Genomic DNA, 16,515 nt, shown 5'->3' with positions numbered 1-16,515 from the left:
GGCTCCGCACCGACGCACGTCCAGCTTCCGTATTTGGAACCTGGGTAAGGGGGGACTGTAGGTTAAGCCCCCCTGGGGCGGAACCAATGACCCAAAGAACCTTCGGGGGCGATCTGGGCTGTCGCTCACTCCCAACTTATTCCTGGGGCCCGAGGTCTCCCTTTCCCAGGGAAAAGGAGAAAAGGGCGCTGCGAGGGAAGGTGAGGGCAGGTTCCTGATCCGGGAAGGCCCGTCCTCGCCGCCGGCCGGAAACATTTTTAGTATTTGGCTCGGAGATGAAATGAATCGAGGCCTGGACTCTGGCAAAAGCAACTCTTAGGAAAAGTGTTCTCACAATTCCAAACACTCTCTCTCTTTCTATGTATGCGTGTATCTCTGCCTCCCTCGTAGTCCTTCCTCTAAAAGATAAATAAAATTTTTTTAAAGAGGAAAAAGAGAGAACCTCCTCTAGCCTTCATTATTGAAACCCCAAGCTACAGACTTTTAGGGGCTTCTGGGATCTCTCAGGCCACAACCTTCACCTAAGCCTTTACTCGGATGGGGAGAGAGAGAACAGTGATTACTGTTCGGCACTGATTACTCACTGGATAGTCTGCAAGACTCAGGACATTTTAAAACAAGCCGGATTTGTTATGTATTATTTGGAGGCAGGGATGATGGTTTGGGAGGGATACATCCCGGTTCAAATAAAGTCACCTTGTTGAGGCCTCTGATTTCTTTTGTTGACATGGGGGAGGAGGCTCTCCAGACGTCAGGTAATTAAGACTGACACTGAGGTGCAGCTACACCTCTGCCCAGTGATCTCCGTGGCCATGGTACAGGGTCAGTGATCATGGAAGGCAAAAGGGGTATAGAAGCTGGTGCTTAGCTGGGGACAGCTACTCCATGGCAGGCAAGGCCTGGAATCAGAATCCTGAATCCAGGACAGACATCCTGGCCTTGGCAGCAGGTTCCCCAGGTCCCTATCTGCCAGGCACCCCCAGAGAAGCAATATTACCACCTTGTATCCTATGACCTCAAATAGTCGCGTGGAAGATTTGATTTTCCACAGGGGTGTGCAAGGCGGGAGGGATGTTACGAGCTCTCAGTGCCACAGTAAAACCTGGAACCCTTAAGTGTTCAGACTCAAATTCCCATGCCCACCTTTAATCCTCCCCTGAAGTCTTAGCGCCCCCAGGTACAGAGACATCTCTGGGGCGGGGGTTCATTGGGTATGACAAGAAGCATTTTATCACCTCCTCTCTCTCTTCATCCTAACTGGGTTTGGGAGACATGAAAACATTACCTTTGAGAACACAGGCAGGCTGGACAGCTGGCAAGGAGTGGAGGTGAGGCTACAAGAAGGAAATAGAAAGAAAAAAGAGGAAAAAATACGTGCAGGACTCTGTGCCCACTGTTCCCTTTCGTTTTCGTCCTGTTTGGAAATAAATGAAGCACCCAGCACCAGTGAACTTTCTGCTCTCACCCTTTTTAATTGAAACCCAGTACGGGAAATAGTAATGGATACTGTGTTCAAATTGAGAAAACGTGTCTGTGGCGATGAGGGGACAGTTAGTTCAGCAGATTTGGAGGAGGCGATCTTTCTTTGGCCTGTCGACCTTCCTGACAGTAGCAGCCATTTAATCTGCCATGCCCTCTCGCTTATAGATCTCCCTGTGCCCTCTGCCCCATCTGCTCCCACTCGGTGAGACCTCACTGCCCCCCTCCCACAACGCTGGCACCTAACAGCGACACCAAGAACAATGGAAAGAATCAAACAGCAGCAAACCACAGAAGTAAGTTCTCCTGTCCAAATGTCACCCGCAATCTGCACGTGGGGATTGGAGAAAGCATATTCTTATGCTTCTCCTCCACCCTCTTAAAGTAGTCTGTCCCTTAGCCCTCCCCACTCCACTAGCAAGATTTCTGGCACAAACCACTGAGAGGCCATTTAAACCCTTACCTGTCTTGACTGAAAATCTGGGAAAGAGGACGTTGAAGAAAGAAAGGTGTTGGGTGGTCAGAAGTGCCGGAGCAAAAGTCAGCTCTGGCCAGTGTCTAGATGATTCTGGGTCAGACACAGAGGAAAAATTCCCAGTCCTTTCTTTGTGAATTCCTTTCTGCTGGGCTAAGTAACATCCATTGCATTATCTCTCTCTGTCTCTCTCTCTTTTTTAAGTAATTGGGTAAAACACACACACAAAGAAAGCATTGAAGATGTAGATTGGCTTGAAATTAGGAAACCACAATTAGTTCCTCTTCCTGAGAGAGAGGAAAAAACCTTCACGGATGTATAAAAAGCACTCTCCCCAGACACACACACTTCCTTCATTCTTACCTCCCTCATTTCCCTTCCAATTTATCTAAATCACTAGCTGTGTACAAATTTGCCATTTTGCAGGGTGATCAGCTTTGATGAAAGGTAGGTGCTAATAAGAGTAATACCGAGGGTGAAATCTTTTCATTTCGCCTCTGCCAAAACCGTATTTACATTAAAAGGAGGTATGATAAGCATGGATTAAGTGTATAATGAATGATGCTCTAGAAACAGCATAAACCAACTGGCGCCAAAGTGAGCCTCTGTACTAAAAATACTGCTCCCCCAAGCTAGACAACTTTCACAATCCTCTCTCACACACAGGCTGCAGACACTTGCACTGAATTGCCCTGATCAATAATTTAGAGGGATGTCAGAGGACAGGGAAATATGCGTTACAGGAAAGCTCTGTGCTGCAGGGGCAGGAAAGAAGCTAGGAGCTGGGGCTTTGGACCTCCACGTGCAGCCCCTCACCCTGGGCTTCTGCCCTGGAAAGGGAAGGAAGAGGGAGACAGAGAGAGAGAGAGAGAGAGAGAGAGAGAGAGAGAGAGACGTTCTCGGGATCTGAGAGCATAAGGGACAAGGATTGAGATCAACTCTGGTGAAAGGGGTGACTTTGGAAATGCCAAGAGGAGAAGGTGAAACTTCCAACCTAGACAAATGGGCCCAATCTTTTTCTATCTCTCAAGACCACTTTATCTTTCTCATCCAGGAAGTGAGGGCAACGTGTCTACTTGAGCCTCAGGAAGAGGGATCTCCAGCCTGTCATGGGTACTGGAAAAGATGATGGAGGGAGAGGGGGGGATACACAGGCACCGAGCCAGAGAGACAGGAGTAAATGCAGACTTTCAAGACAGCCTGAGAAAACAGAGACAAAGAAGGGGTAGGAGAGATGGGGGGCAACACAGAAAGGAAAGCATGAGAAAGTAAAGGCTGGGGGATAGAGACAAACAAGAAGGAGAAATAGACACCAAGAATGAGACAGATGCAAAGGAAAGAAGGAAAAACCCTAAGAAAGATCCCAGACCTACATTCAAAGACTCCGCAATGGAGAGGGACTGAGAGACAGAGACACAAAAGGAGGGAAAAAGAGAAAGAAACAAAAAGAGAAACAAAAAGTGGATGCCCTGCCCTGTCTGGTCCAACCACGAGGCTTGTGTCTGCCCTGGAGGGAGGAAAGGTAGGGGCGCTGACCCCCTCTGGAAGGGACTAAGCTGCTGCCTCCAGACAGGAAAAGAGCTAAGCAAACCTTAGGCAGCGGGGTGGGGGTGGGGCTGGGGGTGGGGTGGGGGGTGGGCGGTGAGTGCGAGGGGCCAGGAGGAAGGGTAAGCCTCCACTGGGTTCAGCACTGCACGAGGGAGAGCCAGGGTTAGGGGTGGCACGGGAGTGCCAACGTTTGTGCGCGCGCGGACACGAGGGGTGGGGGATGCTAGGGCGATTTTCGGCAGGATCCACGAACAGTAAGCTAGGCCCACCCCAGGGAGCTGCTTCCCTGGGATCCGCGATAATGATATCATTTCCCTGCTTGGGAGCTTTGAGCCCCAAAGAGGATAGGAACCCTACAGCGGACACCTAGTCAGTTTCAAACCTCTCTGTATCCAAAGAGGCGGGGATCCGAGGATCCACTGGGCCAGGGCATAGGGCAGACACGGGGAGTCATTTCTACACTGCTGGGCGACCAGAAAGCTCCTCCCCAGCAAAAGTTTATATATCGACCGACTCCCATAGGAAACTTCTTAATTAGGCCTCAGACCCCTGGAGAAACACGGATGCCCTTATGTCAACAGCGTTCCCAATTTAGCGACACCTCGGACCGAAAAGAGCTCGGCGGCAAATCGGGGTGAAAGTTTAAGAGGGAATAAGTGTGTAACAGACCCTCGCCAGACCTCACACACGCCGAAGGAAATATTTACAGCGAACTTGCCAAAGTAAACTACCCCGCCTACCCACCATCCTTGCCCCGTCCTCCTCCCTTTTTTGTAAACTTCAGATAAACACCATTCGATCGCAAAAGGGTCCGTCTGTCCCCTTTATAGTTGAGGCAAGCGGTGTCGTAGGGAAAAGTGGGACAGCTCAGAGGCTTCGGGGCCTTTCTCCTGCAAGGCTAGAGAAAGCTTCTCTACCGCATCGGTGGCCTGGGCTGGGGACGGTTGATTTGTTTTGCTTCCCCGATCTCACATACAAACTTTATTTTCTGGGTCCTCTGCTCCCCCTTTAAGGTTAAAACACTCGCTTACAGTCACACACACTACCGCCTTAAAAGCTGCAGACATGACAGATAGGAGAGAGTTTAAAAATTAATTTATATATATTTTTAATTCTAGGTCTACCAATAAGTGAAAAACTCCTTTTGCAATTCGGAGACACCAGGAGATCCCTGGGTCTTCTTTGTGACCCGGCATTTGTCCTCCTCCCTTCTGCCGCCCTTAAGGCACCCTCTTCCCGGACTCCAATGAGGACCAGGCTCGTTCAACGTGCCCCCTGCGTCTTTTGTTGCGCATGAGGCCAAAGGAGAGGAGATCGACGAGTCTGCGGAGAGAAAGAGCCCGCGGAGAGCCCGCGGCTGGAGCCTAAAGCCGGGGCCGGGGCGCGCTGGCCGGGTGGGTTCTCCCGGAGGCCAGGGCCCGGCACAAGTCTTCGGAACAAGCTGGCCAATGTTTAACCCGAACGCAGTGGCCACCAGGCTGCTTTTGTTTGTTCGCAAATTAATCACCCAGCGCACGGCCGGCGCCAGAGTGGGTTTATCACCCGCCGGGAGGGGGGCGCGGCAGGCACGCAGAGACAAAGAGGAGTTCGCACCTTCCCGCTTTTGATCCCAGAATTACGGCGGCCGCCCTGCATAATACGAGCCTCCTGGGGCCGAGTCTGGGAGGTCAGTCATAATTGGCGGAAGTTTGCAGACCATTAGCAAGATGTCGACATTTTTCGACTCGGAACCCCACAAACTTTCCTCTCCCCCTCTCCTTTGCGCGCTGCGGGTTGCGAGGGGAGGTGGGAGCCAGAAATGGCAAACTGGGGTGACCCCAGGGTTAAGTCAGAGCTTCGGGCAAAAATAGGCAATTGAAGGAGAGGACCAGCGTGAGGGGCAGAACTCGCTCTAGGTCCCCAGACAGAAGCCAGTCGAGATATTTACAAGTAAAATCAGCAAGCTCCCTCCCATTTCCAAAGTGGACCCGAGGCCAGATCGCGGAGGATCGGATAGACACGTCTCTCTGCCGAGCGCGTGGACGCTTGGGGCACCAAGTGGGTGAGGAGGGGGTCTGTCATAGCGTAGCTGCAGAACTACTTTCCTTGCGCTCGAAGCGGCAGGACAGAGATTGGCCTGCGGGTGCAAGGAAAATCAGATCTCGGGGATTTGGGGCCACTCGAAGGCACCGCGAAGCGGCCCCAGGGCCGCGGAGGCGAGCGACGTGGGGGAGGGGGTGCTTGTGGCCTCCTGAGACTCATGAAACCCTGCAGTGACCTCCGTGGTCGGCAGAAGGAGGGGGAAGGCCCGGGCTCTCTCGCACTCTTCACGATGGGGCCGCAGGGGACGCGGGAGGGGGCGTTGTGAGCCAACTCTTTGGGCCCCTGCCACCTCTTTCTTTTCTGTCTCTCTCTTCTTCTCTCTTCTTAACCACAGGGGGAGAGAGACACAGAGGACGCCAGAGAAAGACCCAAAGGGAAAGAAAGGGGCGAGATGGAGCGCCAGACCGAGCGCGCAGAACCACTCTATTCTCTCTGGTGACTTCAGGGAATTCTTAATGCTGGCGCCAAGCTCTCTTAACCATGTGCGTCAAAAATGCGAGGCTGGAAAAGCTTGTCGCCTCAAAAGTTCCTCCCCTATCTCGGCGCGGCTGGCCTACAACGGCACTGCACGTTCACCCTTCACTTGCCGCCGCTTCGGGTCTAGGAGCCGGGGGTTTACGGGGTGCACAGGCCAACGCCAGAGAGGCCTGAGCTGGCCTACACAGACACACACATCCGAAGCCGGGGGTTTCTTAACCCCCTAGGCCCCGAAACCGGCCCTTTCTCCATTCCCTTTCCATCCAAAGAAGCTCCCATCTCAGGAAAGGTAAAATAACATCCTCAAGATTTCCCTCCCTATCAGCAAGGACAGCCCAACTCATAGCCCCCTCCCCGCCCCCACGGGGAACTGTGGGTTTGGGGGCACCCTCGGACCCCGACATGGAGCGGCGGTAACAGAATTACCAACGCCGCTATCAGCAAGTAAGATCCAGTTGTCGCCCTCCCCTCCGGCCCTCGCTCAGGCCCCCACCCTACCTGTACTGAAACCAGTCATCTCGCCTCTGGGGTGGGGGCGTTTCACCGTTTGTTTTACAAATTCGCCCCCGACTTCTGGCGAGATAAGTCCGGGGGATAGAGAAAGAACTGAGGCACCCAGAGATAAGTGCGATGCCTGGAGGAGACACCAGGCTGGCGCGCCTCCCCCAACCGGCTCGCCCACCCCGTACCCGCAGCTCCGCACCCAGCCGGCCCCAGAGGTGAGGACAGCGGCTTGGATGGCACAGGCCCAGAACCTAGATCTTCGCTGTGTTCACTTTGTTCAGATCCTCCATTCTCCCTTCTACACCCACACACACATCCAGGTAGAATATGAGGGTCCGCATCCAAATGGAAGACGAGATCTAAAAGGGTTGGTAGGTGTGTTTCATAAAAATCCCAGTCCATCTCCCCCAGGGAGCGCAGACAGGGCCAGCCGTGCAGGCTGTGTACGTGTTTGCGTGTACGTGTTTTTCGGTTCGTGGCTCGGTCCCAGTATGTTGGCGCGTGTTCGGGTACAGACGCGCTGGGGGTGTTTGGGTCTCCAATGTGCACGGCCGCGGGTGGGGCGCGGTGGAGAGGGAGTCCACACACGCGTGTGCTGGGATGTGGCTGCATCCATGTGCTTCTGTGTCCGTGAGCCCAGGCGCAAGGGAGACCCGCACCGAGACACCCGAGCTCGAGAGCCCTGTAGCGGCGGCCGGGCGGAGCTTGGCTCCACGTGGGGCTGGAGAGCGCGCAAGCCTGGAGTCTTGGCGCTCGCCTCGCGGCTGCTGCCGGCTTTTGTTGCGCGGAGCGGCCGAATGGCAGCTCGCGCGAGGTTCAGGCGCCCGCCCGGCTCGCCTGGGGACCGGGGAAAGAGGAAGAGCTGGAGAGAGAACCGGCCGCGGCTGTCGGAGAGGCGAGCCAAGCGCGCGAGAGGCGAGCGCCCCTGCCCGGCGCCCGGGCGCGCTCTCCGCCTTCCTCGCCCGGCTCGCTCGCTCGCGCCCTCCCTCTCTCCCTCCCCCTTCCTCCCGGGCCCTGCCTCCTCCCCCGATCCGCGGCTGGATGACTGAGGCATTTCAGTCCTGGGGCTGAGCGAGAGCGAGCGAGCTCAGCGGCTGCAGCGATCTCTCGATAAGCCACCTAGAGGCGACTCAGTGCGCGCGCTCCCCAGTGGCTCCCGCCCTCCCTCTGATCATGTTGACATATTCACAGGACAGGCAGTAGTACCGATGCGGCGCTGCGACGTTACAGTTTCCGACACCTTCTTTTTATAACTCGGCTCTATCCCCCAGCACTCGACCTGTGAAAACCACGCCTATGCAGCAACACAATTGGTCCGAAAGCGTCAAAGAGCCAATCAAGAGGCCTCCGGCTCCCCGCAGCCCACAGCGCAGCCCGACCTTCTAGAGCCGCCGAGCAGACGCCCGGGGAATTCTAGAGGCGGAGGAGGGTGGCGAGGAGCTCTCGCTTTCTCTCGCTCCCTCCCTCGCCTACTCCGTCTCTCTCTCTCTCTCTCTTTCTCTCTCTCTCTCTCCTTTCCATTTTCCCCCTCTAAATCCTCCCTGCCCTGCGCGCCTGGACGCAGATTTAGGAAGCGAATTCGCTCACGTTTTAGGACAAGGAACAGAGGCACGGGAGAAGAGCTCTCTGCAAGATTCGGATTGAAACCCAGACACCCTCCGGAGGCTCGGAGCGGAGGAAGGAGGAGGAGGGCGAACGGAAGCCAGTTTGCAGTTCAAGTTTTGATAGCGCCGGTCGTAGGGGGTTTAAATCAGAATTTTTTTTGTTTTTTAAGAGAGACTTTTCCGCTCTCTCGCTCCCGGTGCAAGCCGGGTCTAGCGCAAGTGCAGACGCCTTCAGCGAGAAAGAGAGAGAGGAAGAGAGATAGGGAGGCGGGGGAAGAAGAAAAAGGGAAGGTAAAAAGTCTAGGAGAACCATTCGCATTTGCAACAAAGAACCCAGGGACTGGGGAGAGATTCCCGGGACGGAGGGCTGGAGTGTCTATTTCGAGCTCAGCGGCGGGGCTCCGGCGCGAGCCGAGACCCTGCTCGCTCCTCTCGCTTCTGAAACCGACTTTCCGGAGCGGCTTTTTGAACACGCGAGGCACAAGAACAGTCACCCGAGCGACTATGTCTCCTGATTTTTCGCCTTGCCCTCTTTAAAAGCGGCATTCTCCTCCCCAAAAGACGCTTCCCCTCCCTTTGAAGTGCTTTAGTTGTGCTTTCTTCCTTTTTTTTTTTTTTCCTCTTTTTCTTTTGAACTATGTGCGGCTGGTAAACAAACCAACCAACCAACCAAAAAAACCCCAAAAGCCAAAGACAGCAGCTGCGGACTTGTCCCCGGCTGGAGCCCAGCGCCCCGCCTGGAGTGGATGAGCCTCTCCATGAGAGATCCGGTCATTCCTGGGACAAGCATGGCCTACCATCCGTTCCTACCTCACCGGGCGCCGGACTTCGCCATGAGCGCGGTGCTGGGTCACCAGCCGCCCTTCTTCCCCGCGCTGACGCTGCCTCCCAACGGCGCGGCGGCGCTCTCGCTGCCGGGCGCCCTGGCCAAGCCGATCATGGATCAATTGGTGGGGGCGGCGGAAACCGGCATCCCGTTCTCGTCCCTGGGGCCCCAGGCGCATCTGAGGCCTCTGAAGACCATGGAGCCCGAAGAAGAAGTGGAGGACGACCCCAAGGTGCACCTGGAGGCTAAAGAACTCTGGGATCAGTTTCACAAGCGGGGCACGGAGATGGTCATTACCAAGTCGGGAAGGTAAGCAAGGGATTGGGGTCCCCGCCCCCCAACTACTGGAAGGGTTTTCCTCCCTTTATCTCTCTCCTCCCAGAACAGTCGGTTGGCGGGTTTTTACGGCTTGGACGAAAACTTAGTTCCCTTAGAAATGTGTACAGAGACTCTCCCAGGCCCTGCTCTAGTGGCAGAAAATTTCAGCTTACCTGGGCGTCTGCGTAAGTGCTCCATGGGACTGCGTCCTGGCTTCCCTACAGAACAGTACCAGAATGTTTCAGTGGTGCACAGACATTCCCGCAGGAAGCAAGAAAAGCACCCCACTGCAAGAAGTTCACTCTTCAGACCTTTCTGGAATATCCTCATTCTTTGGTTGATGTGTTTTTGTCTGTTGTATTTTGTACTCAGAGAGAAAAACTTACAGCCCTTTTCTTTTGTGATGGTAGTGGGAGGCCTTTTCTGCCCTTCAGCCTAGCCTCCGGGTCTGGAGGGGGCCTGAGCCTACCGCTGCCAGGGACAGAGAGAAATCGAAGGACATTTTGGTTTGTTTGCCCACACCACTTCACGTGTGTCTGTAACCCCAGGGAGAGTTCAGCAGGCAATTTTGGATAATTAAGATATGTTTGCAGACCTCAGGAGGCAGTGGGGAGACATAACACTGGTTTTTTAATGTGTGAATATTATAAACCATATTTTACGTAATGTTTAAAGGTCCTTGCCTGACCGAAACCTGCCTGGAAGAGAGGACCCTGTAACAAAATCACTGATTTTTTTTTTTTAAATGGCACTGAAGTCTATAAAGGCACAAAGTTGAACGGATAAAAATAAAACCCTCCTCTTGATGTCTTCAGCTTTCTGTCTCCTTCCAAGCTAAATGGGGCCAAAGTTTGGCATAAAATCCTCCTCCAACCCACAAGACATTTAGTTAGTTTCCCAGTGAAGTGTTTCCTTTTAAGTCAAGAGTACAGAATGCCAACACTTCTGTGAAATTAACAGCAATTTGGCCGCACGATCTTGCAGTTTTGGACCGGCATAAGGAGCAGGGGAATGTGGCTAGCAGCTCCGTGGGCAGATGGGTTATCGGGCCTGCGGATCGACCCCAATCCGCAAAATTCATTCTGAGAACCTGCTTAAGTCCAGTTTCATTTCTCCAACTGCGGGATTGCTGTTCTGCAGCAGAGAGGGGGTGCTGCAACTTCATGTTTATTTCCTTGATAAGTTTAACATTTTCTCATCAATGGGTGGTGGAAAATCCTGGTCTCGACTGACCGCACTTTACCACAATCGTATCCCAAACCGTTTTGAGCTAGATACCCACAGAAAAAGACATGGGCATGAATTTTCTGTAAAGAGGGCTATCTGTAAACTCACAGAGAGAAAAAAAAAATTTTTGAAAGACTGATTAGACAACGTAGAGAAATGCAGTGCCACAATTCATTTGTTTTGAATCTTGGGACATCTAAATAAAGAGAAATTGAGCATATTTAATATTTTAGTTGTAGAAGAAAATTTTACAACCAGTTGCCCTGCTCTGAAAAGCATAAGCTCGCCAGTTAATAGAAAGTCTTCGATTTGGTTTAAGTGTTTTAGGATAAATAGGAAAGCAAACCTAGGCTTCTGAGTGATTTATCTTTCTTTTTTCTTTTCTATTCTTCCCTATCGTAGGCGAATGTTTCCTCCATTTAAAGTGAGATGTTCTGGGCTGGATAAAAAAGCCAAATATATTTTACTGATGGACATTATAGCTGCTGATGACTGCCGATACAAGTTTCACAATTCTCGGTGGATGGTGGCAGGTAAAGCTGACCCTGAAATGCCAAAGAGAATGTACATTCACCCGGACAGCCCCGCTACCGGGGAGCAGTGGATGTCTAAAGTCGTCACTTTCCACAAACTGAAACTCACCAACAACATTTCGGACAAACATGGATTTGTAAGTTTCCTTGCTCCTTTCAGTGAAATTTTCTCTTTCTTCATGCTATCAAAGGCAGTGCTTCCCTATTTATCGAGTTTCCAGCCCAGACCTCTCCCTTGCTTCCCCCTAAGCATAGCAAACTTATCCGATCTGCAACAGAGCCAGAGAAAGGAGAGGATTCTGGGGTGTTTCTCCTGGATAATGGAAGGCCTGGCGTTCTAAAAGAAACAGTGGCAGGAAAACTTACCAGCTCGTGTTCTCTAGCAATTCCAGCTCCTTGGTAGATGCCTGACCTGGCGGTGGAGTTAAAAACTGATCATTACGATCTAAAATCAATTTCAAAGCTATGTGTTCATAAAGGATTTGTTTTGGTTTAAAACATCATACTTCTGTTTTCAAACCAGCCATATTATTTCTTGGAAAAGTTTGAGTTTCTCGGAGGCTTGACTATGTTGGTTAAATGGTGTGAATACATTTTTTTTTTAAACTTATTTTTTTTTTCACTGAAAAAGAATTGATTGGGCTTAGATGAGAGTCAGGTTTACTAGAAATGAGGCTTAGATCTCTGGTAAAAAGTGGTGTGTGTGTGTGTGTGTGTGTGTGTGTGTGTGTGTTGGGAGGGTCTATATGGATTCAGTGAGAGAGGGCTTAGAAACTTTTGGAAGACTTGGATTGCTTGTACAAGTCAGGCAAGGGACCTTTTGCCCCTTTCTCTACACCTCCCCAACATTTCAATAAAGTAAACAGAGTGATAAGCGAGGCATAAGCAGAAAGATTAGGCCCAGGAAGACGTGAATAGCGCGGAAATATCTTCAGCGGGCAGGAATTGCATTTGAAGCCCTTGATTTGATTAAGGCATAAATATTCCTCTCTAGAGTTCAGCCTTTCAGGGCTTTAAGTGGATTGGGCTCGGCAATTAGTGGGCGCTTAAAGTACTGAATCATTTTGTAAATTAAAATGCATGTTTTTCTCTATCTTTTAAGACTTTGGCCTTCCCAAGTGATCACGCAACGTGGCAGGGGAATTATAGTTTTGGTACTCAGGTAGGCTAGGGTTCAAGGTACGAATGATCCTTAGATGGTGAGGGTGGGGGGGACCCTTTGGAAATTGAGGAGCAATTTGGATTCTCCAGAAGATAACATCTGTGGAGCAAAATGTACCCAGGAGGTACTCCAAGGAGGAGGTGGGCTCGGTAAAAGTGGTACAAGCGTAGTACCCTGCGGTGGGGGAAGATGTCAGCTTGGCAGGGGTCCTAAGATCCCATTTGTCTTGCTAAATCCTCTTTTTTTTTTTTTTATGTGTGTCTCTTCCCTGCCCCTGCAGACTATATTGAACTCCATGCACAAATACCAGCCCCGGTTCCACATTGTAAGAGCCAATGACATCTTGAAACTCCCTTATAGTACATTTCGGACATACTTATTCCCCGAAACTGAATTCATCGCTGTGACTGCATACCAGAATGACAAGGTAACTGAGGGGGCTCTCCTTTTTAATGGTAATGTTTTGCCTCCCCTTGAAGCTGCTTTGGGTCAGGGTGAGAAACTTACTAGAGAATTGGGATGAGAGCCTGGAGTTTTCTTTTGTGATTTTTGGAACATCGAGATAGGGTGAGGAACACCAGCACCTTAAGGAGGCAGCAAAAGCCTCTCAACCAGCTATGAATCCAATGCTAAGTTAAAAAAAAAAAAATGCCAAAACAATTTTGTCACCAAGAAGCTCCTCTAGCTCCTGTCGCTGTTGGCACCCAGTCTCTGCCCCCCACCTCAGCTTCGCTCTGTCTGTTTCAAGGCTCATTCTCTTCCCCATTCAGGAAGAAGGATCCAGAAATCAGGTTCCAAAGGAACCAGCTAAAAATTTAAGGCAAAAGCCATTTGGGATCCTGGGGGGAGAATCCTAGTGGAGACTAGTTTTTCACCCCTAGCCAGAAATCCTGAGTAGCTGGTCTGGTTTTTATTACCTTTTATGCTGCTGTGTTTTTTATGATGTGTGTGTGTTTGTGTGTGTGTGTGTGTGTGTGTGTGTGTGTGTGTGCATGTGCACACACGCGTGCATGTGTGTGGTTGGAAAAACCTACCCTGATCACAGGGTCATACTAATGAAATTGTCTGAGCCTGTTGAGTTAAGGTGACCAAAGTCACCACTTCATTTGAAAAATTTTTTTTTCTCTTGGGCCTAAAGCTGGGGAATAAAAGGACCCCCAGATAGGGAAGCACCTGATATCTAGAGTTATGGTGGCCTGAAGGTCATGGACACAGAGAAAGTGACCCTTGCTGCTGATTCACCCGTTTCCAGAATGGCAGTTAGCAGGCAGTTCTGGAGGTGGGAGGAGGGGTTGGGACCCTGCCCTTCAACTTCTGAATCCTGGACTTCAGTGACAGCCCAGTTCACCTGATGACACCCTGCATTTTCAACTCACTGTCACTGTCAGTGGGTCCTTTGTAGACCTATGATGGGGGTGTTCCAGAGACATTTCTTTAGTCTGGGGACTAAGATATCATGACCCCCCTCTCCCTGCCAAGCCTGAAACCTGAAGTCTTGCATACAGCAATTTATTCCAAGAACAAGAATCCAACCAAGGGGCCCTTTTTCCACCTCTGAGTAACTCTGTATATATAAATTTTTGCCCCCAAGGGGAAGGGATTTGAAAGATTACATACTATGGCATTTTTCTTCAGCATGCAAAATGCATGTTCCCTCTAGACCCAGAATCCTGTGAAACAAAGTTGTTAATGTAATAATAAAATGTAGCATTTTTGATCAGACAAAGAGGCCATGGGCCTTCTCCACTTAACGGCAGTGGCAGAGCATGTAAATGAAAACAAATGTTTCCAGTGGTCATTTTGTCTTTTACATCTGTAATTGTCAGTATTATAATTCCTCAAACCACCCCCACTCCAAGCAAAAAATCAAACTCATTCCAGCACGAGGGTAGCAAGGCCCCATAAATCATTTATTAGATTCATGGAAAAGATTGGTATGTGTGCTCTGTGTGTGTGTGTGTGTTTGGAGACAGGGGAGTACGCCATAACATATTTTATGATTAATTGCACTGTGTAAAAAACTCAAAATGAAAGCATAATTTTAAGATCTACAAGTTGTCCCTCCTGACAACTTTGACAACATTTCCATTTCTAAACCTAAGCTGTTGGCTGCGCAAAGAAAAGAATTTCTTTGGGTAATTTCAGCCTGGAATCCCTGGTTTAGTCTCATGGGAGATGCAAGCCCTGGTACAGTTGCCTTTGATTTTTCCTCTCCATTTTCTCCAATCTGCTGCCATTTCCTCCTTTCTCTGGCATATCCGTATGACTTCTGTTGGTAGTCACATTCTAGGAGACTACTGAGTTGGGAAAAACACTCCCAAAACATTCTGGAAAATGAAGTCAATGTCTCTGTCTTGTTTGTATCTCCTCCTCTAGATAACTCAGTTAAAAATAGACAACAACCCTTTTGCTAAAGGTTTTCGGGACACTGGAAATGGCAGGAGAGAAAAACGGTGAGTTGAAACAATTATTTATTTCTCAGATAATATCTCAGATTTATTTCTCAAGTATTGGAAGTGGGATGCAGGGACTTATAATGAAAAGAGTGGGTGGTAATAATTACTTCCCCTGCCTGACCTGGCGGTGGAGTTAAAAACTGATCATTACGATCTAAAATCAATTTCAAAGCTATGTGTTCATAAAGGATTTGTTTTGGTTTAAAACATCATACTTCTGTTTTCAAACCAGCCATATTATTTCTTGGAAAAGTTTGAGTTTCTCGGAGGCTTGACTATGTTGGTTAAATGGTGTGAATACATTTTTTTTTTAAACTTATTTTTTTTTTCACTGAAAAAGAATTGATTGGGCTTAGATGAGAGTCAGGTTTACTAGAAATGAGGCTTAGATCTCTGGTAAAAAGTGGTGTGTGTGTGTGTGTGTGTGTGTGTGTGTGTGTTGGGAGGGTCTATATGGATTCAGTGAGAGAGGGCTTAGAAACTTTTGGAAGACTTGGATTGCTTGTACAAGTCAGGCAAGGGACCTTTTGCCCCTTTCTCTACACCTCCCCAACATTTCAATAAAGTAAACAGAGTGATAAGCGAGGCATAAGCAGAAAGATTAGGCCCAGGAAGACGTGAATAGCGCGGAAATATCTTCAGCGGGCAGGAATTGCATTTGAAGCCCTTGATTTGATTAAGGCATAAATATTCCTCTCTAGAGTTCAGCCTTTCAGGGCTTTAAGTGGATTGGGCTCGGCAATTAGTGGGCGCTTAAAGTACTGAATCATTTTGTAAATTAAAATGCATGTTTTTCTCTATCTTTTAAGACTTTGGCCTTCCCAAGTGATCACGCAACGTGGCAGGGGAATTATAGTTTTGGTACTCAGGTAGGCTAGGGTTCAAGGTACGAATGATCCTTAGATGGTGAGGGTGGGGGGGACCCTTTGGAAATTGAGGAGCAATTTGGATTCTCCAGAAGATAACATCTGTGGAGCAAAATGTACCCAGGAGGTACTCCAAGGAGGAGGTGGGCTCGGTAAAAGTGGTACAAGCGTAGTACCCTGCGGTGGGGGAAGATGTCAGCTTGGCAGGGGTCCTAAGATCCCATTTGTCTTGCTAAATCCTCTTTTTTTTTTTTTTATGTGTGTCTCTTCCCTGCCCCTGCAGACTATATTGAACTCCATGCACAAATACCAGCCCCGGTTCCACATTGTAAGAGCCAATGACATCTTGAAACTCCCTTATAGTACATTTCGGACATACTTATTCCCTGAAACTGAATTCATCGCTGTGACTGCATACCAGAATGACAAGGTAACTGAGGGGGCTCTCCTTTTTAATGGTAATGTTTTGCCTCCCCTTGAAGCTGCTTTGGGTCAGGGTGAGAAACTTACTAGAGAATTGGGATGAGAGCCTGGAGTTTTCTTTTGTGATTTTTGGAACATCGAGATAGGGTGAGGAACACCAGCACCTTAAGGAGGCAGCAAAAGCCTCTCAACCAGCTATGAATCCAATGCTAAGTTAAAAAAAAAAAAATGCCAAAACAATTTTGTCACCAAGAAGCTCCTCTAGCTCCTGTCGCTGTTGGCACCCAGTCTCTGCCCCCCACCTCAGCTTCGCTCTGTCTGTTTCAAGGCTCATTCTCTTCCCCATTCAGGAAGAAGGATCCAGAAATCAGGTTCCAAAGGAACCAGCTAAAAATTTAAGGCAAAAGCCATTTGGGATCCTGGGGGGAGAATCCTAGTGGAGACTAGTTTTTCACCCCTAGCCAGAAATCCTGAGTAGCTGGTCTGGTTTTTATTACCTTTTATGCTGCTGTGTTTTTTATGATGTGTGTGTGTT

General features: G+C 49.8%; 1 protein-coding gene across 1 annotated transcript in view; it reads left to right on the top strand.

Moving 5' to 3' along the window:
• Positions 1-7,968: 7,968 nt before the first annotated feature.
• TBX3 (T-box 3) overlaps positions 7,969-16,515 on the top strand; it is a 17,279-nt gene continuing 8,732 nt past the window's right edge. The window contains exons 1-5 of the mRNA XM_012663423.1: positions 7,969-9,304; positions 10,943-11,210; positions 12,176-12,235; positions 12,516-12,662; positions 14,612-14,688. Coding sequence (XP_012518877.1) covers positions 8,916-9,304; positions 10,943-11,210; positions 12,176-12,235; positions 12,516-12,662; positions 14,612-14,688 — 941 coding nt within the window. The 5' untranslated portion in view covers positions 7,969-8,915. The remainder of the gene's footprint in view (positions 9,305-10,942; positions 11,211-12,175; positions 12,236-12,515; positions 12,663-14,611; positions 14,689-16,515) is intronic.

This window comes from Propithecus coquereli, unplaced genomic scaffold (genome assembly GCF_000956105.1).
Source record: "Propithecus coquereli isolate 6110/MARCELLA unplaced genomic scaffold, Pcoq_1.0 Scaffold81, whole genome shotgun sequence".
NCBI classification, from domain to species: Eukaryota; Metazoa; Chordata; class Mammalia; order Primates; family Indriidae; genus Propithecus; species Propithecus coquereli.
The sequence above is the reverse complement of the archived record's forward strand: the minus strand, read 5'-3'. Positions and strand labels throughout refer to the sequence as shown.